Genomic DNA, 23,249 nt, shown 5'->3' with positions numbered 1-23,249 from the left:
TGATACAACTTAACTTGATATATCTAAAAATAATTTGCTTATCCTCTTTGCAGCTTTTGGTGTGCCTTCACATGCTAATCCGTATATGAGAATATCAATAAGGAAGACATTTAGAAACTGTTTCCCAGTGAAGTCCTTCCTGAATTACAGAGATTATTGACACTTCTGTTGCAAAAGTTCCAAAGGGAATGGCAAGAAGATGTACAAAAGGACCAGGTTTGATATTACATTATAATACAGGTGATCACATTTATCTACCTATAGGATTTAAGGGTCTAATTTTTTCATTTTTTATAAATTATGTTTAAGTAACCTTACCTCGCTTAAAGGCTATAACATGGAAAGTGGAAAACCAAGAGATAGAGTTGACAGATCCTGTTGCAATTATCAACTTGAAGGTATCTAAGGGTGTGTTTGATTGCATTATCTAAAATTTAATTCTAGGTAATGATTGCCTAGAAAACAAAAATCACCCCACCCCCTTGAAAAATGAATTCCATGAAAATAAGTTTTAAATTCTTATACCATATACATATTTTTCATAAAAAAGTTAAGAGTGTTTGATTATTTCTATAGAAAATATATGTAATAATTACACATTTTCTATAATAAATGTGTATAATCAAACACACTCTAAATGATTAGTTGAACTTGGAGGCATGAAATGCTTGGCACTAGTCTACTTCATGTGAACCTATTTCAAAATGATCTTAAAGCATTGGCAAAAGTAAGATGACATGCAAAATAGATTGACATTAATAATTTGGTACCTTGTACGGCTTCAAAATGATGGAGAGTCCAATGCTATAGACATGGATGTGAAATTCAGTTGTCTAAACATACCTTGGATGCCATGTTGAAGTCAATGTACTGTATAAGAGACCAGTTATCTGATAATGTAAATTTTATTCTACAGGACTTATTTTTCTTCATGGCACTATGCCATTGAGTTTAGCAGGTTCTTGTCAGAAATTGCATATCTTCATTTTTTTTTTTTCTGAAATGCATTATGACATACCTTTCTAGGTTGAAACATCAAATAGAAATGCATAAAAGGAGACAAATATGGTTTGAGATTACATCATGTCGTACTCGAAATGAATGTCTTGTCTCTATCCTCTGCTTCAAGTTTCCTTTAATCCAATGTGGATAATTCATTGTGGACAAATTTGGGTGTTTGTTGTCTCTGTTTGGTCATCAAACTAAAGATCCAACAACTCCTAGTGAATTAAGCTTTTTGATGCTCATGTATGTGGTAGATGGATTAATGACATAACTGAGTGCTTTAAATCTTATACATCTGGTGAATGTTAGTGTAGGTGTTTTAGACCCAATCAAATTGGGCAAATTATACACTAACATTTTTAATCATATTTATTAGTGAAGAAAAAATTATTCAAATTCACAAAAAATCATTCTATTAGTTTCTTATTATTATTATAATAACCGGATAAAACTAGATAGAAGTCCATATAATGTATACTGTGATTAATCTATAAAGATGTGAGATAATGCATCACAGTTTCTAAACATCATTAAATATTTTAAGTCGTAACAATATCAATAATGGATATTGACAATTGCGGTAAGACTTGTATGTATTATGTTTTTGCTATGTGATAGCAATGGAGATCTCACACCCATAGGCATGGGAATGCCTAGACAAGTACATAGGTGACTAATGTTGAAGAACGTGTCATTGGACATGACTCACCATGAGAATCCATTTTGATTACATGTTGATGGAATTCTCATACGAGATAGGTGTAACTAATCCTTGGACTTGAGATTGTCACAGTCATCTTATAAGAAGATCAGTATGCTTTGAGATCGTTTCAATGGGTCTAGACAAAGACTGCTCGTGAGTGATCGTTAGGCATATCATGAGACTTATAGAGATGGGTGCAAAACCAATATGGGACTCGTTTATCCCTTAATAAAGGGTGATGTATCTAAGGCGCATTCAGTAAATATTCACTTTAAATCTATGGCCATGGTGAAAAAGATCAATAATGAGTTATTAATTCACTTTCTATTGAGTGAGAATATTCGGAGAATCGAAGAAAACTTATGTGATCATAATCAAACAACACATCGCCAGACTTGAGATCGCATAATATACATTGACAAGAGGATTGAATTACACGGTAACCATGCTTGTGAAAGGTTATTTATGGATTATGAATCATTTTGAATAATTAGGTAAACATGATGCCTTGCTAGAGGCTAATCTTGTCTTATGTGTTCATACCGACGCATTATCAACATATTCAGAAGCCTAATGAATCATACGCAATATGTACGATCCCTGGCTTAAACCATGAGAGCGGACATATGGTTAAGTGAGAAATTTCGGCAAGAAGTTATGCCGTCGTAGGTTCTTACGAAAAAAGAACAAATAAACGTAATAACGCCGATATGACGAGAGGTCGTCATAAAGGAAAAAGTCTCCTAAAATGACAATTGATTAAATTAGAAAGGAGTTTCTAATTTAATAATTTGGGCTTAAATTAATATTTGGGCTAAATAAAATATTTGGGCCAAATATTAAATCAAATTAATATTTGGGCTAAATTATATTTGGGTCAAATATTAAATTAAATATTATATTTGAGTTTGAATTAAATTTGGGTCAAATATTTTATTTAAACTTATAATTGGATTTGGGATATTTAATTAAACTTCTAGTTGGAATAAAATAAATTCATTTAATTAAGTTCTTAGTTGAACTAGTATAAATGGGCTATCCCAATCCATTAAGGTTTAAGAAAACTAATTAAGCTTTTATTTTATAATTTTCAAGAGTTGAAAAATCATTCTTTTCCGTCCATTCACAAACTGCAAAAGAAGAAAGAGCTAGCACTCTCATTCTGCTCTCCTCGCCAATGGACGCATGTCGTGTATCACGAGTTAAAGGCCGAACGCTTGGACTATTCAAATCCACGAGCGATTCGAAAATTTAAAGGTTTGATTTATTTTATTGTGTATGTGATTGTTTGATTTCGACGTTGATTTAATCGCTGAGATCAGGGTAAGGTTCAAAATTTTTTAACTACGCTACTTGTCTCGTAGCGATCTAGTTTTACTTTCAATACAGCACTAGGCTAAGCCCTTTGAATCTAGAACTGTTTTGGATAAAAAATTTATGGCAATAACAGCATACCTACACAAGAGGTATTATTTGCACAAAGATGCGATGAATCTCTGTGATGTTAGAGATAGGGCTCCTGGAAGATAAAATGAGAAAAAATCAGTTGTGATGGTTTGGATGCATACAATGAAAATCAGTAGGTGCCTCAGTTACGAGAATTGACTGTATCCATATTCAGGTCAGTGTTAGAGTTCATGAAAGGCCAAAAATGACTTCGGTTGGGACTTGAAATTTTATAGAAATACATGACACATTGTGTTTTATCCAAAATTATGCACCTTTAACAGCCTGTGTATTTCTGGAATTAGTTATATTTGTGCACTTATAAAGCCTTTTTGTATTCCTTTGTTACAACAAGGGTGCCATGCCATCAATGTTAGAACATGGAATTAGATTATTTGTTCCCTGCCCCTTCCCCTGTTTTCTTTCCAAAACTTGTTTTTCTAAGGTTATTTATCCTCATTGATACTTCTTCAAACCACTAGCATTTTGTTGAAACATTCAGAATTGCTATCACTGAGTTGTAGGTGTCTATTTTCCATGTTGAGCCAACAAAACCCCTCTTTGTCCCCAATTCTAAATGCATTCTGTTCCCATCGGACGGGAAAATGAAAGTTAAAAGAGGATGCTTTTATTGTTCTTAGGGATCTCGAACCTCTGCATTTTGATTTGAACTTGGTTGGCATGTAGTTTTTGAGATTAATATATTTGTTTTGCTTGGCATCCCAATTTCATTGAAAGGGCCCTTGACATTAAATATCAGCATTTTTCCATTAAAATAGAATAAGGGAATTGTATAAGAAAATTGAATTTCTTTGTAATTGGTGTTTATGTGGCTTTTGTATCTTCTCTCAATCCATATGCATCAGACAGAGTGCTATCAGTAAAGGGACAACATATCCTGAACTCGGTCCTAAATTTTCCTTACTTTTCAAGCTAAATGTTCAGTTTTGTCCTCATCCATCACTATATTTGATCAGTTCATTATCATATTAGAACTGAAAATGGGTATTCTCACGCTTCACTGCACAGAACGAAAATCGAACTCACAATTCATTAGACTGACACTAGCGTATCACTCAATCTATACCCTAGAAACATGTATTCTTATGTCTCCTTGCTCAAGCTTGTCACCAGTGTAACATGTAGTTCAATAGCAAGGCGTAACAACTGGTATAAGGCTCCGTTGCTGTGCTTCTGAATCTGTGAGAAATTCTTGTTCTCTTCAGAATTGCTTGAAAATGTGCCTTAATTTTAATTTTGCGATCATTATCATTACATTGGTAAAACTAAATGTTAAAAGTAGTCATTTTGACACATACTTCTTATTCTTTGTCATTTTCTTCCTTTGTTCCGTCCATTGCGCCTGGCCTTGTGAGTTCTCAGTTCCTGTTTGACAATTTCAATTAACTTCTAAAAATTAAGTTAAACAATACAAATTTATGTAAAAGAAAAGTTAACATGATAAGTTTATGCCACATACACATACACGTCCTAACATTATTCTCTAACAAAGATAAAGTTAATATTAAGTTTTAATATCATTTTTGTATAAAAAAGTTATGAGATTGTAATAAATAAAAATAATTGTGTTGATTGAAGATAATGTTTGAGCCAGAATTAAAATAATTTGCATAAATAAAAAAAGATTAATCGCTTCAATGAAATACTCATCAAAGAACTGTCTTGCCATCCAATAATATTGATAAACGTGGAGATCCGATGGGTAAAAAACCAGTGAAGGTGGCCTCTGATTGGGGGGCCACGCTATGGCCAATGCACTCTCTCACATCCAAGAGAAATCCTTCTGCCTCCAAACATTCCCTAATCCTCTAAGAACAATTAAAACAAGTTACTCATGAAATTAGTCTTAATAAGTCATTAATTCGATGTGTTGTCTTTGTCTTATGTAGTGAGATAAAATTTTTATCTGTTATTTATCTTCTCTACTAAAATCAAAGATACGAGCGACAAAAAATTACACAAGAACAATAATTCCAAGAACAAAGAATAGCAGAAGTTCCTATTTAAAGCCAACCAAACAAACAAATCCGGAGCATCCAATCCAAACCAAGCAGGACTCCAATAAGCTATAGCTGCAAAATAAAAGTTCCGTGACATAATAATAACGATAAAAAAAAATATCCCTGCAGCACATGTATTTTTTTTATTTTTTATTTCTATTAAAATAGTTTCATCTTTGCCCCAAAATAACAATCCAACGAAGGTGGACAAGATCTTGAATTCAAGTGTTTTGACTGATCTCCTGTCAAATTTAAGTAGGGCTTTACATGCAAAGATACTATTGTCAAAGAGTCTTTCAATAATAATTGGGTCTGAAATGGGATGGCATTGAAGGTGCTCATTCTAGGTACAATGATCCTTTAACACTGGTTTGAACCGTTTCCAAATTCACGAAATAAGAAAAAAGAAAAACCACTTCATATAAACCATAAAATGATCCAATGCATGCGAGCCTTAATATACAGCACAGTACATACAATGTATCAATTTCAGGATTGCAGCCTTATCTTCTTATAAACACGACAATAACAAGCCCTATTTTGCAAGTATCATAACACCGATATCAAATTACCAATAAATAGGAAAGAATAGCCAGTGAAAAGAGGTGCTCCACAAAGGAGATACCGCATTCGCATTCCATCTGCCGCTGCTAAAACGTAACCCATGATGAGCATCCAACTGCGAGAACTAATGGCCAAACTTATGCGTCACAACCAGCTGCAGGATTAGCGCCATGGAGCTCAGATGCAAGCCATGTAAACTCTCTATTGGCCTTTTGACTGTTCTTAAGAATTCATGCTAAGGGCAGTGCAGTTTGTCGGGGTGGCCAACCTAGAAAAAGTCTCGCTGAAGTGCACGTCAACCAACCATCTCCATGTCATCTTCACTTGATGAGCTAATGGACAAGAGGAGATGTTCCATTCTTAGGGGAGAATGTCGAACTGTGTACTGGAACATAACCTTGAAAACACAAATCACAACCAACTAAATTAGTTCTGGTAGGCTTCTACATGACTGTAAAAGTAACAGGGACAGGGATCAATTTCATCCTGAAAATGGTGTTCTTCTCTTGGAGAAAAAGAACCGAGAAGAACAGCATTTTCACTCACAGAGAGAGAATTAGAGAGAAACGGAATCACAGAGAATTTCTGCCTTATTTGACGCAAAATTTTTAATTTTTGATGAGCAAGAATATCTACTCAAAAATTGCCCCGAGAAGAGGGGGGGAGGGAGGGGGGGGGGGGGGGGCATTGTAGGATTTGAACCTAATCCTCTATATAAATCATTCCTTAAAAATCTCAACAGATCTGTAACTCTATCTTGACACAGTTACTGCTGTATGGAATCAGCTAAATTGGGTTGAGAATTTACATTTGTTAACTAACCTTTGAGTAACTATCAGCAAAAGCACGTGCACGGTTAACCTTGCCAATGTACTGCAGATCAGCTTTCTCTAGTTTCCCATCAACAAAATTCAACCCCCCATCACTAACAGCAAAGCGTAGGAGATTCTCTGGTTGCAGCCCTGACTGAAACGGAAGACCATCATGCAGTTCAAATGTCTGATAAAGGAACAATGTTGCAATAAAGATAAGAAACCTTAAAAAGTGGGGAGACCCCACCCAAGGAAAAAAAAATGAAAAGGAAAAAAGATGTAATTCTCAATCTTCTCCACCTTAGCTTTCCTCATGATGAACAAAGGGGGCTTTTCTAAGATGGTCTTCCATAAATGTCCACATGAAACTGGGATTAAGCACCCCTTTCACCTTTTCAAACCTTTATCAGTTAACTCTAGAATGAAAGAGCGCTAAACTTGAACTAAGGATTTCCAAACATTGTGGCATAAGAAACTCTGAAGAAAAGGGCCCTATATATCTTCCAAGCTGTGAGGCTCACGCAAAGCTTGTCCCATGGTAAGGAAAACATAATCTAGGAGTGTGGATTAATTATTGTTCAATTCTAAAGAACTCATTTGTCTGAATCTTCTCTGCTTGTGAAGGAAACACACAAAGCTCCATCAGCAACCTCACCTTACTCTTGTCATTATACTTTTTCTTCATTTTTTTCTGCTCTGCCATTTTAGATGGCCATCCATTCAAAATTGTATAATAATTCCACAGCCAAGCAAATCACTTGGTGTGCTATGCATTTAAAGTTTACAAGGATCTTACCTTTTGTATAAACTCCATGTCTAAACAGCCAAATACAACAGGTGGGTCATCTGAAGTTATCAATTTCCCATTATCTTGCAGCTCCAGAACCACCTGATTATGCAATGCAGTGAAATGTAAATTAGAGTGGTACCATTCTCAAAAAACACAAAAAATATATAACTCTATTATATAATTACCGGTCCCTCCCAAACACCCCCCCCCCCCCCCCAAAAAAAAAAAAAGAGAGCCTGAAAATGAAGTCACAAGAAAAAAGAGTATTATCTTGTCAAAGAAAAGACATCCAGAAAACTGTTAGAATCTGTCCATGGAAATGCAGGATATTAAAAACAAAACAATCTTATTTACTAAGGTAGCGTTTGTTAACCAAAATATAGACTGAAACATATAAGATATGGAACGCATTCCGAACAAAAGTGTTTTTCATTGTGTTTATTAAACTTTTTGAAAAGAAGTCATATGATTTTTTATCTTAAACTTTCAAGATAAATTTATCCCTTCCCCCTCTTCGGATAACTTATCTTGAACTTTACAAATAAGTTATCTTGATAGAGTCTTATCTTACTTATTTTAACAAATACTGCCTAAGAGAGTAACTACTAAAAGAGAAGCTAAAATGGCCAAACAAGGCAGAACAGATAGTTGACTGAATAAACACCTAAATTTTCATGTAGGACTTTGCATCCCTCAATATTTGCAGAGTAGTTTTTTGACCAACTCTCTCAATCGTTCTCTATTTTCAACAAGTAAAATGGTTGAAAGATCACCAAATCTAAGAATATGATTTAATTAGTCAATTCAATCCACCACATATATCGCTGTCTCAGGATAGGAGAGACCTCATTGTGCAATTTATGTAACTTGACTAAGCTCTTGCCATCATATATAATATTCTACAGACCACCAAAAACATGGAACAGCTAGCTTAATCTGATTACAAATTTAGTCTTACTGAACGGTAATATCGATTCCTAATTGTGAAACACTAAAGATGCCATAGCATAAGCAGAAAATAATATTCAAAGATAACAGTCTAGGGGGATTATAATTCCTGACTAGCGAAGGGAGTTGGGGTGAAGGAACAAATACTACAATGGAAATTATCCTTCTGCAAATTAAGAAAAAAAATTCAAACCGTTAAAGTGAGGCCATGAGGCATCTGACTCAGGAGCAGCTTTAAGGCTGTGTTTCGGAGAGATTTAGTAATGAAATGAGATGAACTATAAATGGGTGGAATGGAAATGAAGCAAGTGGAATGAAAGATTTTTTCTTTTTGTTTGGAAGATGATGGAATGGAAATAATGGAAAGATGATTCTATTCCCATCCAATCTCCTCCAATTTGGGGGAGATAAAAAATGCTTCTTTGGAGGAGATTGGATGGAACAGGCCTACCAAATTCTTTCCATTCCATTACTAATAGGCCTACCAAACAAAGAAAATTCCTTTCCATCATTTACCATTCCATCAAATTCCATTACTTTACACCATCCCCAACACACCCTAAGAGCATGCCATGCTCATGAAGGTGTCTTTTCAAGTTTTGAAGCTCACTTCCTAATTAAAAAACAGAATGCAAAAGCAGCACAAATTTTAAGTATAAAGCAATGGAAATTTTGTGTGCAATATGGATCATTCAATCAATTAGATGACATAATCAAATAAAAGCATGGATATGCATGGCATGAGAAATCGAAGTACCTGTTGTTGACTTGGAATTTGTCCTTTACTGTCTGTATCAATAACATATTGACTACATTTCTCATCCTTCCATACTAATGCCAATGGTGTATTACCTGCTTGATAATGGGCATGCCTACAGAAGATACAACGCAAGCAACATGAGTAAGAAACCAACTTATAAATTTGAGCTAAAGAAGTACAAAACAAGATGCTAAGGGCCTGTTTGGTTGGGCTTTCATTCTCAGTTTCTGGTTACAAAATTTTGGAAATGAAAACAGAAAATGATGTATGGTTTTTTTTGTTCCATTTTTTTAAAAAATTTGAAAACTTAGTTAAAAAAAAATTGTGTTCATTTTTTTTCCGTCACTACAAATCTCTCTCCTTCACATAAATGGTGACCTGTCCACCCTCTCCATCCAGCAAACTTATTTGTGACCCATTTTGTTTAGTATCTCATCAGCCACTCCTCTTGGCAAACTCACCAGCCACCCTTCCCTGGTGAAGTCTTCCTCTTATCTCTCTCTATTTCTCTCCTCTTTTCTTCTTTTTTTCTTCTATCCTTTTATTCTTTTTTCTCTAGTGACTCTGAGAGCAGTTGGGAATCAGGGAAGTCTAGCAACTCCCGCTGACAATGAAGAGAAGGAAGAAGAAAGAAGAAGAAAAATAAAATAAAATCAATAGCAAAACTGAAAACAAAACAAAGTTGTCAAATAACATGTTTTTTTTAACTAAAAATAAAATTGTACATAAAAAATAAAACAAAACTTAAAATTGAAATCCCTGTCAAACAATCCCTAATATTGTAAGTTTTAAGTGGGTAATGGTAGGACAAACAGAACAGTGTTGAATATTTGAATGACTATCACATCTGAGCACCAAAGGCACAATATGTCTTAGCAAGTAGGGACTAATGGCCTTGAGTTACTAATTCTAGAAAAGCACAAATTGCTCACTCCCTAAATTTGGCAGATAGACCATCTCACTCCTGCCCATAACCATTTCAGAAATAAAGATGGCCGTTCAATGTTGCTGGGTGAACTAGTTTTAATGAATAATTTATAACTAAAAAAAGGCAATAGAAGCATTAATCCCACTATAGGGCTTGGCACCAAAAATAAAGATCTAATTTCTGTTTGATTCAATTATCTTTATATTTTTTACCAACATTTCTAGTTACATTCACATAAATAGCAGGGGTACCATAAAAATGTCATGTCCTGATCCACACAGCAGAAGATCAACTTAAGCACTTGCTTTTTTTTCGGAAATAAACACTAATTATTGGGGGGGGGGGGCAGTATTCAAACTTTCCTTGAATTTCCTTACCAGAAGGACAAACTTAAGTTTGTTGCTTCCACATGAAATTGAATAAAGAATATTGTTTGATTATCACGTCCTCAGATACAGCTTAATATCAGGGTAGGCTGATTCAAAAGTATTTAAGGCTGCTAAATTTAATGTAAAAGCAACAAAAGAGTATAGTGTTCTTATGGATGTCCTTGAAGGGTGTAGTGAATTGAGGTAATAGTAATTCATTTTTGATACATACATATGAGCATAAAACTAGAAGCTTAAAGGAATTGGAACCTGGTTACCTAATTGCAAGAACCAAGCCAACCCCACCAAGGTGGGATCTTATGTAACACCAATTACAGCTTAGCGTACATCTAGTACCACCCAATCAAGGTCGTGGTATATCCATTAATTAACAGACACAAGTTGGAATTCTCTATAAGCTAAAACCAAGAACATAATACATATTTTATATGATAAAATTACTCTGGCAATATTTTTGCAAAGATAATTTCAACCAATGCTATTATGAGAACATCTAAAACCACAGATACAGGAAAATTAACATGCTTACTTATTGTAAAACAATAGTCCATCCTTGATGTAAGGTACTACTCCCATATACGCAGTGTGTAGACCTGCTTGATCACAGTTGTATACAGGAACCGGACCAAACCTATATTTATGGTAAAATGAAGGCAGCTCACAAGCCCTTGACTCAACAAGCTTGCTACTCAACCAAAAGAATCTGAACTCTGCAGTGCATTCATAGAGAGAGTATCCAGCCCAGCAAACAAGGTCGATCACGTAGTAAGTTTGATCAAGCTGTGAGTCACCCGCAAATCACATTACTGACATTATAGATGAACAACAAACAACTCCAACTCATATTCACATATCAAAACAAAATTATTGATGATATCAAGAACATTTTTGTATTACCTCGTGAAAGATACAATCAAGTATACAATATGATTGAGAAGAACAAGAGTTTCCTCTGGTCCTGGCACCGCTGGGTAGAGCAGATGGAAACCGGTGTAATAGTGAACCATTACGAAGTCTGCTAACTGTTGTTCCATTAGAAGAAACAACAAAGCACCGTTTCCCTGCTGGTCTAGCAAAGACATACCTACAAAAACCAATTCACTATTTTAAATTCTTTACTACATCTACATTGAAAAGAAAGAATGCCAAATTTAAAACATGACCATTACAGATATGAATCGTGTAAAAGTGATAAGAGAAGTATGTTAAACATTATATTGCCCAATATAAAAGGATCACCAAATAATAATAGTATTACTATCATAGTTAAGTAACTAGGTTGAACTATTAAATAAAATCCTCATAATCACAGCAATTTATTATTATTTTTTTCCCGCCCGCCGGGGGGAGGGGGATGATGATGCTGCATTGGGCAGCAAATTATCTTATCCAAACTCTTCTTTCCCTTATAGATTATGTGCAGTGTTATTAAAGGCACGCCTTGATACCAGGCGCAAGCCTGGCGCCTAGAACCGAACTAGGCGTGCGACATCTGTGCCCAAGTGCGCCTAGGCGCATCCAGGCCCTCAAGCGCAGCCTTGGGCTTAGGCGTGCCAAGGCTGCGCCTGGTTTGTTTTAATTGAATTTCAGCTTAATTTTAGTATTTCTTGCTATATTTAATCAAATCTAATCCTAATTCAAATTAAACCTAAATAAAAGAAAGCAAGATATTCTGAAAAGCTGAATTCAAAGAGACTTATGATAGAAGAAATCTCAAAAGTCAAGTCTGCAGCTGTCCTCTCCTCTCCCTTCTTGGCTATTCTCGACCATCCTCTCCACGGCAGTCACGGCACAACTCCAAGACAACCAAAACTCCTCCCCCTTCTCGGCTTTTCTCTCCCCTCTTCAAACGGACGGCTGCAACGGCACAACCCTCCCTTCTTGCTCGGCTCTCCTCTCCCTATTCAAACAGATAGGACAGGCTGCACAACCACCCTTCTTGGCTCTCCTCTCCCTTTCAAACGAACAACACCCATCTCAACTTTTCTTGCCCTCTTCAAACGGACAACACAGCTTCACAACTTATCTCCCTTCTCGACTCTCCTTTCTCTTCTTCAAACAGACAGCATAGCTACAGCCTACTGCATCATCTACCTTCTCGACTCTCCTCTCCCTTCTTCAAATGGACAACCCAGCTTTAGTTAGCAACGGGAAACAACAAACATCAAACAAAGGAAACAACAAACGGTTTCCAGGTATGTTCATTGTTGTCTCCTCTCTTTATTTATTTTCTAGTTTCGAGTTACAAGTTTCAACACAAAGGGCAGCTAGCCAGCTGCCACCAACTGTTGATTTCTTATTGTTGTTGGATATTTGTTTGTTCTTGGAGGAGTTATTTTATTACTCCTAAGAGTTTATTACTATTCTATAAATAGAATAGTAGTCAGCAACTCTTAGTAGCATGAGTTGCATGGCTCCAATGACCCTTAAGCCAGTTGCCAGCAACTGTTGATTTCTTATTGTTGTTGGATATTTGTTTGTTCTTGGAGGAGTTATTTTATTACTCCTAACAGTTTATTACTATTCTATAAATAGAATAGTGGTCAACAGCTCTTACTAGCATGAGTTGCATGGCTGCAATGACCCTTAGGCCTTAGCAATTATGCCAGTTCAATACTGTTCATAAATAGAACAGTGGTCAACTGCATCAGCACTCAGCCCCATGAGCTGCATAGCTGCAATGACAAATGACCCTTTGCGGTATTTTTTTTTTTTTTTTTCTTAAGATGGTCTTTAGAGTGGTATTGTTGTTGACATGTTGTAAATCTTGCAGGAATCAAAAATTTTAAATGTCATCCAACACTATTGATCCTAATCCTGAATCCTGATAGTAGCTCTGCTGGTAGAAGAAAAGATCCAGCATGGAAATATCATAGTTTGGTAAATCCCATAGACCTTAACACTTTCAAATGTAATTTTTGTGGGGAATTAACTAAAGGAGGTGTATACCGAGCCAAACAGCACCTTGCTGGAGGTTATAGGAATGTTGAAATTTGTTCAAAATGTCCTCCTCATGTTAGAGACGAAATTATAGAGTTTATGTCAAAAAAGAAAGGGAAGAATGACTTTGATGATATGCCAGATTTTGATGATGTAGACACACTAGGAGATGATGTTGATGAAATGGACGTAGGGGCCTTCCAAAGCCGTGGTAAAAGGCCTATGCAAGGACAAGCATCATCTATGCAACAAAAAAAACAAAGGCAACAGCAAAAAAAGCCTCTTGATTTGTTTTTATCTGCTAAACCTAAAGTGAGTAATCAAAAGGATGCAAAAGGAAAGCAAACTACAATAGAAAGTCATGTCAACAAAGAGTTGAGAGAGAATGCATGTGTTTGGTTTAGTAGATGGATGTATGAAGCTGGTATACCATTTAATGCAGTCAATTACCCTAGTTTTAAGCCAATGATAGAGGCTGTTGGACGAGCTGGTCCGAGAATGAAACCCCCAAGTTTTCATGAGGTTAGAGTACCTTATCTTAAGAAGGAGGTGGAACACACAAAAGAAATTATGAAGAGTCATAGGGAGGAATGGGCAAGATATGAATGTACAATCATGTGTAATGGTTGGAAGGATAAGCGAGATAGGTCTTTGCTCAACTTTTTGGTAAATAGTCCAAAGGGGAGTGTGTTTATTGAACCTATTGATACATCTTCCTATGCTAAAGATGGAATGAAACTTTACCAATTGCTTGACCGATTTGTGGAGGAGATAGGAGAAGCAAATGTTGTTCAAGTTGTAACTGATAATGCTTTAGCTAATGTTCTAGCTAGTAAGTTTTACTTTTACTAATTTATTTTTTTTCTTTTTAACTTTTACTAAAATTAAGGACTATTTTTTTCCTTGAATTAATGTCTTGCAGGAGAGTTCTTAATGACCAAGCACAAGAATTTGTATTGGACGCCGTGTGCTGCCCATTGTTTGGACTTGATATTGGAGAACATTTTTAAAATTCCTAGACTTAAAGAGCACATTTCAGAAGGCATGTCCAGTCAATGGGTACCTATATAGCTTTGCACAAATATTAAATATGATGAGATCATTTACACAAAAAAGAAAGATGCTAAGACCTGGAAAAACAAAGTTTGCCACAGCTTTCCTCACCCTTTCAAGATTTCATAAACAAAAAGCTAATTTGAGGAAGATGTTCACTTCAGAAGAGTGGACTAACTCTAGATTTGCAAAGGAAACACGAGGTAAGCAACCAGCTCAAACAGTGCTCCAGGAATCATTTTGGAAAAATATTCTTTTTGCTCTCAAGGTGTCTGGGCCTCTTGTCAAGGTGCTTAGAGTGGTGGATAATGAGGACAAACTTGCTATGCCTTATATTTATGAGGCTATGGATAGGGCAAAAGAAGCCATTGCAAAATCTTTTGATGAAGAGAGCAAATACGAGAAAATATTTGAAATCATTGATGAGAGATGGAATGTTCAATTGCATCGTCCTTTACATGCAGCTGGATATTATTTGAATCCAGCATTTTTTTACTCAAATGAAAGTATTAGAGAAGACAACGAGGTTATTGAAGGGTTGTATGCTTGCATAGAGAGACTGGTTCCCACTGCAGAAGTGCAAGACAAACTTTCGAAGGAGTTGAGCTTTTATAAGAATTCTGAAGGGTTATTTGGCAAACAAATATGTATTAGAGGAAGGAATCAATTATCACTAGGTAACACGGTTTTCTAAATTATCTAATTTAGATTAGATCAATAATCTATATTTTTAATTGCTAATTTGTATGTGTTTTTCTCAGTTGAATGGTGGTCTCAATTTGGTACTGGAACCCCTAATTTGCAAAAGTTTGCCATGAAGATTTGTAGTCTCACTTGTAGCTCTTCAGGTTGTGTAAGAAATTGGAGTATCTTTGAGCATGTAAGCATTTCAATCTTATTAGTAATATTAAGTATTAACTAGATGATTTCTTATATCTTTCAACTTTCTCCAATTCTAATTTAATTATTATGGCAGCTTCATAACAAAAAGAGAAACCGATTGGAGCAACAACGTCTTAATGATTTGGTATTTGTGAAGTATAATAGAGCTTTGAGACGTCGCTTCAATTTACGTAAATCAATAGATCCCATTTCCTTGGATGAAATTGATGAAAGTAATGAGTGGTTGCTTGGGACAATTGACCAACTTGATGATTCAGATAATGAACTTGTACATGAGGGCGATGATTTAACATGGGCTGATGTTTCTAAAGCTTCCGGTGTTGAAAAAGCTCACTATGCAACTAGATCAAATGCTCCAACCCTAAATTTGACAAAGAGTAGAAGAAAGGCCACTACTTCAAATGCTCCAATTGAACCTGATGAAGATGAAGAGGAAGAGAGATATGATGTGGAAGAAGAGGATATTGGAGATGATGTTTCTGATGATGGGAATATGGAAATGTTAGATCTTGATGTTGACAATGAGGATGATTTTTAGATTATCTAATCTTAATTAGGATTTAAGATCTACAAACTTCTTTTGGATTTAATCTAATTTTAGTTAAAGACTTTTCTTATAAATTTTTTTAACTTCTGTGATACTTATATATTTTGGTTGCTGAAATATGGTTGGATTTGTTGTGCTGGAATTCACAGGTATGTAACTTGTTTTAATATTTATTTCTCTTGGTAGTTAGTATGTTAAATTTTTTATTTTTTTTATAACATGCTTGTTAAAATATTATTAGAAGTTAAGACTTATTTTATACCTTTTTCTTTAACTATGACATTTTTTTTTTTTATTAATTTGCGCCTAGTTCCACCAGGCTCGCGCCTCGCCTTGTACCTCAGGCTCCAAGACCCTTGTGCGCCTTGCGCTTTTAATAACACTGATTATGTGCCACCAATACAACAAAAGGAAGGTATATATATTGTATCCAACACTTGCACCCAAACTAGACACTTAAGTATTTTAATTTTTATGAAATTTGAAAAAAGAAAATTCATATTTCATAATAAGGAAAAATTTTAAATATCTCATATGGATAAAAGACAGAACTCTCATTTTTTCTCCAAATTCAAATTAATTTGAGGTGAATCTCCAAATAATAACATCAATTTGTTTGGAATATTATATAGTACACATTATTTTTGAACTTCATAGATTTTTCCTCCAAGTTCCCTATTTTAATATATATCACAACATCCTAGTATCCTACTTTAATAGAAACGCTTCAACTTTAGGACAAATACCCAAACTTTGATAGTTAATACTCGTATTCAACCTCGTGATAAACCACAACAATCAATTGTTACTAGCTAAGTACTGACTTAACTTCAAATGGCCTTGGTAATGGGAAAGTATTAAGTTATATGCCCTTACGCTATCTTGTCTTTTTTGAGGGACACCAGGCATATATAAAGACATTCAATTTTATTAGGACATAATAATAGGAGGAGAAGATTTTGGAATAGAACAACTTAGTTGGCCCAATGGGCTTTATTTGGGTTTCTGGGGTTGATGAAGTGAAAGGTGTCACTTTGGCTCTTCCAGCTAGCAATTCATTACCAGCCATGTATACTAATAACAAAAAAGGCAATTCATCAGGGCCACTAACCCTAATAAAGGAGGGTAACACAAAGTCAACTTTATGGAGAATCAGTAGTTAGATGAGTAACACTCTGAATTTCCATAGGAAACACTAAGGTGGTGTTCTCTTCGTGTTTCAGTTTTAAGTTTTGAATTCATTTTCAGTTTTATATTTTAAGTATCTATTTTGAAATTTTTGAAAACGCGTTCTTTTTATCATTTTGAAAAACTATTTCTTAAAATAGAAAACTAGAAAACGCGTTCTCTTTGGAATTTTTAAAAAAAAATATTTTATGATATTTTATTCAATGACTTTAATTATTAAATAATAAAATTAACTATTAAAATAAAACATTAAATTTGATTAATAAATTACTGACATACATCTTAACAATAATTTATATTCAATTATACACTTAATAATATACTATATGTTATTCTATATTTTTAATTATAATATAGATATACTACATTTTTAAAATTTTAAATAAATATATAATTTTATTTTCAAATTTTAATAATAAATTTTTCTTCTTTTTTTCTCTTCTTTTCTTTTTTTTTTTTCTCTTTTCTTCTTCTTCGGCACCCTACATCTTCTTCGTTGCTGGCGACCACAACCGGCCAGAGATTCATACAAACAGACCCAACCATTAGAAACTCCAAGCCAAGGGGTTAACAAACACAAAAATGGGCCAAATTTAACGATTGGATTTTCGTAGATCCAATTTTGAATTTTCGGCCACAAGAGAAAAACACACTGCCAGTCGCCACCAGCCACTGTGGCCAGTGGTTTCTAGTGATCGAAGGCAACCACCCGACACCCAAGAGTCCATCGACCCAACATACCCAAAAATCAGCAAGATCTAACGGCCAAATCACCTTATATCTAAGTTTAAATGTTCGACCCACCCGTCTATATACGTACTGTCAGTCACCACCAGCTACCGTGGCCGACAGTTTCCAATGATCAGAGGCAACCACTCGACACCTAAGGACCTATCGACCAACATACCCAAAAACCAGCAAGACAAGGAAGAGAAGAGAGGATAGAGGAGAGATGAGACAAAACTAACAAGATCGAATTGCAGGGGGTGGTCGACGGTGGCTCGCAGCGGTAATGGTGGTGGCGAGATTGGGGGTGATGGCGATGGTGGAGGTGAGAGGACAAATCTGCGAGATTGGTTGGGGGTGATGACAATGGTGGTGGAGAGAGATCTGAGAGATTGAGAGGCGAGATTGGGTGGTGGGGGTTGGGAGCGCGCCGGGGGGGGGGGGGGGAGCATTTTGCATGTTTTGGTGTTTTTAGCATGTTTTGGCTAAAAACACCCAAAAGTTGTTTTGGGTTTCCTTTACAAAAAATTTTCTTGTTTTTAAAAATGCGTTTTTGAAAATAGTAAAGTAAAAGCGTTTTCAGTATTTTGAAAAACTGAAAACTCAAATGGGATGAAAACAACAAAAAGAACGCAACCTAATTTTTTTCTGAATTTCCACAGTTTACATAGAAGGCATGGAAAAAATACCAAATAATCCCTAAAAATAAATCTCCATCATCAAAATTTCCAAAGGTTTCTTGTTATTATTTTATATCCATAAAACCATAATATAAAACTTTTAACCCTAAACATCCAACCTTTAGGACTAACAAACTCTTTTTATATATACCCAAGAATTTCAATAATGATGGCAATGAAAGTGAAAACATCAACAACATATTTTCATTGAATACCTTACCTTCATCAACCACACTATGGAAAGGCTTCAAGGCCAAGTCATCACCTTTGATTGGCCCCATCCAATATCCTCTTTCTTTGGAAGGGTGGAAGCTTGGGTTGAAGAGCTAGGTGAAGTACTGTTGGAACACAATTACATAAACAAGTTGTTCTTTTATCAAGTTCAAGACCTTGATCCGACATTTCACACTACAAACACCTAATAATATGAATTCTTACTTTTAACCTATTAATCAAAGTGAATGGTCATTTAGCAAGTGTTTATGGTTTATATCTTGACACTCGGTAATAGACTAGGTAAAACAATAGCCTTTATGAGGTTGAAGTTATTAGGAACTATCTGGTGTTTTGCCCAAAGATATACCTCATTCAACAAGCTATTGATCTGCCCGATGATGATAATAAAAGGCATATTTGTTCCTCCATTGTCTAGAGAGTTTTAGAATTTAAATATCAACTTTCAAATTTTCAAGTCTCTTCACAAGCAAGAAGAAGATTCTAAAACCAGAAATCCATAACGCTGCTTTGGTACACAGTATGAAATCCATATGCAGTTTGAATGGATGGTCTATTCATTTTGTTCCCTTTTTCCGACTCCATCAAAGAAGTAATAATCTAACTTCAATTAATTGTCTTATTTTCTTATCTTCGTTCTTTCCTTTTCTTTACGCTCCAAAAATTCATATTAAAAAGTGACGTACAAACTAAACTTTCTCAACTCAACTATCTGTTCAATGATAATTCCTTCAGATATAAAGACGTAATATAGTTCTATTCAAAAACTTCGAAGAAGAAAAACCTTGGCTGAACATGATTAATCAAAATAAAGACCATCCTCATTGTGCAAACCAGCTTGTCATTCTCACAAAGAGAACTTCTAATTTTATATAACACTTGATTGGATCATTAATATCTAACTCAAAATACGCACGAATCGATAATTAGTATCTGATAATTAGACCAACAGAGAAAGATAATCAAGATAAAAACAAGAACATACCAATCTAGACTTAATCGATCGGGAACGTCGATCATCCACTCTGGAAGCATGAGCTGTCTGGCGAACCATCGCCGAGCTTCGACGCCCCTAATCTTCGCCGCCTGCCGAACATCAAGCTCACTGGTCTCGTGCTCGGTCTCCGGCTCCGGCTGCTGTTCGGTGACGAGTTCTAGTTCTAGGGACTGTTGCTGCCCTGAGCCCTCGGCCTGGAGTGAGAGAACAGTGGAGGCTAAACAGCGTGCTTGGCGCTGAGCATCTTGGCGGTTCTGCTGTTGGCGGAGCAGAGAGAGGTCACGGCGCTTCTGCTGGTCGGAGATCGCCGGACGTTTGAATGGACGGCGGATTTCGTTGGGCGCCATTACATAATAGTTTTGTTCCACTTTACCCAAAGCCCCCTTTGGGATAAAAGTGCAAAGCCCTGTTTCAAAATTTTGAAGGCTAGAGAGCCGAATATGTTCTAAACTGTTTTGGAAACGACGTCATTAGGTACCAAATCAGGATCTTATGTCTAGTTGGGAATCATCAAGGTTGTTAAAATTATAATTTTAAGGGACAACAATGGGAGAGAAAATCAAAAATCAAACAAACCCTAGATTTCGTATCTCCTTTTTTTTTAGCAAAAATCAAAAAATAACAACGATGAGAGAAAATATAATTTCTTTTATTTTGTCCTTTTTTCTTTTTCTTTTTAAATATTCCAAAAAAAAAACCCTTGATTTTAGGTGCTAACTAAAACAACACACCAAAACTTCAGAGTTTCTCATAGATGACCTGATACCCAGCCCAAAAATCTATCTCATAAACTAGGGTTTGCAAAGAATAAGGAGAAATGAGAAAAAAAAAAAATCATGGATCTAAATTTTAAAAAAGGATACAGAATAAGGAATGAATGAAGAGATTAAGACTGCATTCTCTTTGCTATTTTTAACCCGTTTTGAATTTTTTATTTTTCTAAACACTAAGAACATGTTTATTTTATTATTTTTAAAAATAAAAAAAATCAAAACAAGTGTTTTTTGTCAAAACACGTTGAAAACGCGAAAAACACCTGGCCAACCCTCCCCACCACCCACCAATCTCGCACAGACCCAGCATCTCTCATCTCACCTCTCATTTCTCCTCTCATCTCTTTCTTTGCCCGTCGACAGCCATCGCCGCCGCCATCGCTCTCTTGCTGGTTTTGTCTCCCATCTTTTCTTTTCTCTTACTTATTTTTTGGTATGTTGGTCGATGGACCCTTGAGTGTCGGGTGGTTGCCTCTAATCGCCGAAAATCACCAGCCACGGTGGCTGAGGCCGGTGGTAACTAGCAGTGCATATATAGCCGGGTGGGTTGAACATTTAAATTTAGATCTAAAGAGATTTAGCCGTTGAATCTTGTTGATTTTTTAGTATGTTGGTCGATAAGTCGTTGGGTGTCGGGTGGTTGCCTCTGATCCCCATAAATCACTGGCCACGGTAGCCAGTGACAACTGACAATGCGCTTTTCATTTGTGGTAAAAAATTAAAAATCAAATTTACGAAAATTCAATCATTAAATCTGACTAATTTTTGTGTATGTTAACCTATTACCTTGGAGTTTTTAATGGTAGGCTCTGATCATGGAAATCTTGAAAAAGATGGGACGTCGAAGAAGAAAAAAAAAAAGGAAAAAAAGAAGAAAAATTATTATTAAATTTCAAAAATAAAATTATATATTGATTTAAAATTTTAAAAAATATAGTATATCTATATTATAATTAAAACTAGAGGATAACATATAGTATATTATTAAGTGTATAATTTAATATAAATTATTATTAATATATATGCTAGTAATTTATTAATCAAATTTATTATTTTATTTTAATAATAGAATTTTATTAAAAAGAGTTATTTTTATTATTTAATAATTAAATTCATTGAATAAAATATCATAATGACAAAAAATAAACAATTTTTTAAAATTCCAAAATAAACGCGTTTTCTAATTTTCTATTTTAAAAATAATTTTTTGGAATGACAAAAAGAACATATTTTCAAAAATTTCAAAACAAACACTATAAACACAAAAATGAAAATGAATACAAAATTCAAAAGTAAAATATAAAGAAAACACCACATAAGCCGTAGCAATTTATCAACGAAACGAAACCTTAGTGCCATCGACACGAATTCAATCGACACAAATGAGAGATAATGACTCGTCTCAAATTGAAAGCAGTATGTCTAATTGCTGATTCTTTCTCTTTCGACAACGAGTTCGATTCGAAGAGAAGAGCGAAAATCCAAATTCGTCGATAGAATTCTAGAGAAAGAGAGAAGGGGGGGAGAAAGAGAAAACAGTGAAATCTAGAAACAAACGGAATGAAGGATTGTTTGTGGATTGCATCGAATTTAAGGGAAGGGAGCAATGGATATGTGTTGGGACACGGGGAGATATTGCTAATTCGGTACAAATTGTGGCAGGAGATGAGAAAGACATATTTTTAACTGTTCCTTTTTATACGACAGAGTTTGTTAAAATGAAAAAGCTAAGATTATATCAAAATAATTTATTTAAATAAGAAAAAATATAAATTTATTTAAAAAGTCTAATGTAAGAAATCACGTGACTTCTTTCTAGATAAATGTAATAAATATAATAAAAAGTATTTTTTTTTAGAATATCTTTCATATCCTACTTTTTTATTTATATTTTAGTTAAAAAACATTACCTAGGTGAATTTTACAAGCTATCGGTTAGGCTTTTGACTTGGAGACTCCTTTATTTACCGCTACCCCGTCATTTCCCTCATCATTAGTGAATCAATATCTTTTTACACTTTTACAAAATTATTAATTATTCCTATATTCACTTTTTTCCATCAATCCGCATCTTCTATTCTTTTAATTAAATACGTTTAATAATCACAAACTATATATATATATATATATTCATTTTAAATATAGTTATACTTATCATTAGCATGGAGAACATTTGAGTGAAATAAATTGTAATGACCTGTTAGTGGGTTCGATGGATACGTAAGGGAATGAAAAATTTATTTTAGTTGAAACATAAGTTTTAGAAGATTATGTGTGATATTTTCATGTGAATTGGCGAAGAATGCAACACGACGAAAAAGTCAAAAGTTTGACTTTGTTGGAGATGGGACCCACAATAAGTTAAGGTGTGCCATAAAAGGCTATTTGGAACTTATGGAGTTTAGTTAATGTCTAAAGTGCCCTTGGAATGGAACCAATTTCCATTTAAGTTAATATGTCATGGGGATATTTAAGTAATTGTGACGTGTGTGTGTGTATATGTCATGGGGGGTATTTAAGTAATTGTGTCGTGTGTGTGTATAGGAAGAAGGCTAGCTTTGTAAGCATTTAAAAGGCAAGGGAAAGAGAAAAGAGGGGGTGGCCGATCAGGAGGAAGCAAGGAAGGGTAGGGCGTTGTTGCATTAACCATAGGACTACTTCTGTATCTTTACCTTCTAGACACGTGTTGATTTTGTATGACTATTTATATATTTTGAATGCTATACGAAATGTTATTTCAATTCCCAAGCTTGTACAACAAAATTATGAATTTTCTTTTGCCAACAATTGTTGATACATACATTATAGTAATGTGTGTGTGAGTAAGGTTGTACTACTAAAC

The 23,249-nt window shown here is 34.9% G+C and overlaps 2 protein-coding genes across 3 annotated transcripts; one reads left to right on the top strand and one right to left on the bottom strand.

Annotated features, from left to right (window-relative positions):
• Window positions 1–5,571: 5,571 nt before the first annotated feature.
• LOC127798338 (uncharacterized) lies at window positions 5,572–20,081 on the bottom strand. Of its 2 annotated transcripts, none has more exons than XM_052331843.1 (7): window positions 19,623–20,081; window positions 11,264–11,450; window positions 10,896–11,146; window positions 9,047–9,161; window positions 7,348–7,440; window positions 6,562–6,738; window positions 5,572–6,136 (listed from the first exon to the last, which is right to left on the bottom strand). In XM_052331843.1, exons 1-7 carry the CDS (start codon window positions 19,979–19,981, stop codon window positions 6,035–6,037), a joined length of 1,284 nt encoding a protein of 427 aa, XP_052187803.1. In that variant the 5' UTR covers window positions 19,982–20,081; the 3' UTR covers window positions 5,572–6,034. The 2 variants fall into 2 exon arrangements, with proteins under 2 accessions (XP_052187803.1, XP_052187804.1); XM_052331844.1 differs by having other exon boundaries at window positions 6,562–6,705; window positions 19,623–20,078.
• Window positions 14,495–16,626, top strand: LOC127798339 (uncharacterized). The gene is made up of 2 exons (XM_052331845.1): window positions 14,495–15,036; window positions 15,121–16,626. Exons 1-2 carry the CDS (start codon window positions 14,511–14,513, stop codon window positions 15,279–15,281), a joined length of 687 nt encoding a protein of 228 aa, XP_052187805.1. The 5' UTR covers window positions 14,495–14,510; the 3' UTR covers window positions 15,282–16,626.
• Window positions 20,082–23,249: the final 3,168 nt, after the last annotated feature.

Source organism: Diospyros lotus, chromosome 3 (genome assembly GCF_014633365.1).
Source record: "Diospyros lotus cultivar Yz01 chromosome 3, ASM1463336v1, whole genome shotgun sequence".
Lineage (NCBI taxonomy): Eukaryota > Viridiplantae > Streptophyta > Magnoliopsida > Ericales > Ebenaceae > Diospyros > Diospyros lotus.
Note: the sequence above shows the minus strand (reverse complement) of the source record. Positions and strands in the feature narration are given on the sequence as shown.

Bases quoted from the DNA above. Each gene is read 5' to 3' on its own strand.
- LOC127798338 (XM_052331843.1), bottom strand. From the start codon at position 19,981: ATGGCGCCCAACGAAATCCGCCGTCCATTCAAACGTCCGGCGATCTCC. The intron at 9,162-10,895 runs GTAAGCATGTTA...TATCTTCTGTAG, and splicing joins GGACTATTGTTTTACAATAA to GCATGCCCATTATCAAGCAG. The intron at 6,739-7,347 runs GTAAGATCCTTG...TTCCTTTATCAG, and splicing joins ACATGGAGTTTATACAAAAG to ACATTTGAACTGCATGATGG.
- LOC127798339 (XM_052331845.1), top strand. From the start codon at position 14,511: ATGTTCACTTCAGAAGAGTGGACTAACTCTAGATTTGCAAAGGAAACA. The intron at 15,037-15,120 runs GTAACACGGTTT...TGTTTTTCTCAG, and splicing joins AAGGAATCAATTATCACTAG to TTGAATGGTGGTCTCAATTT.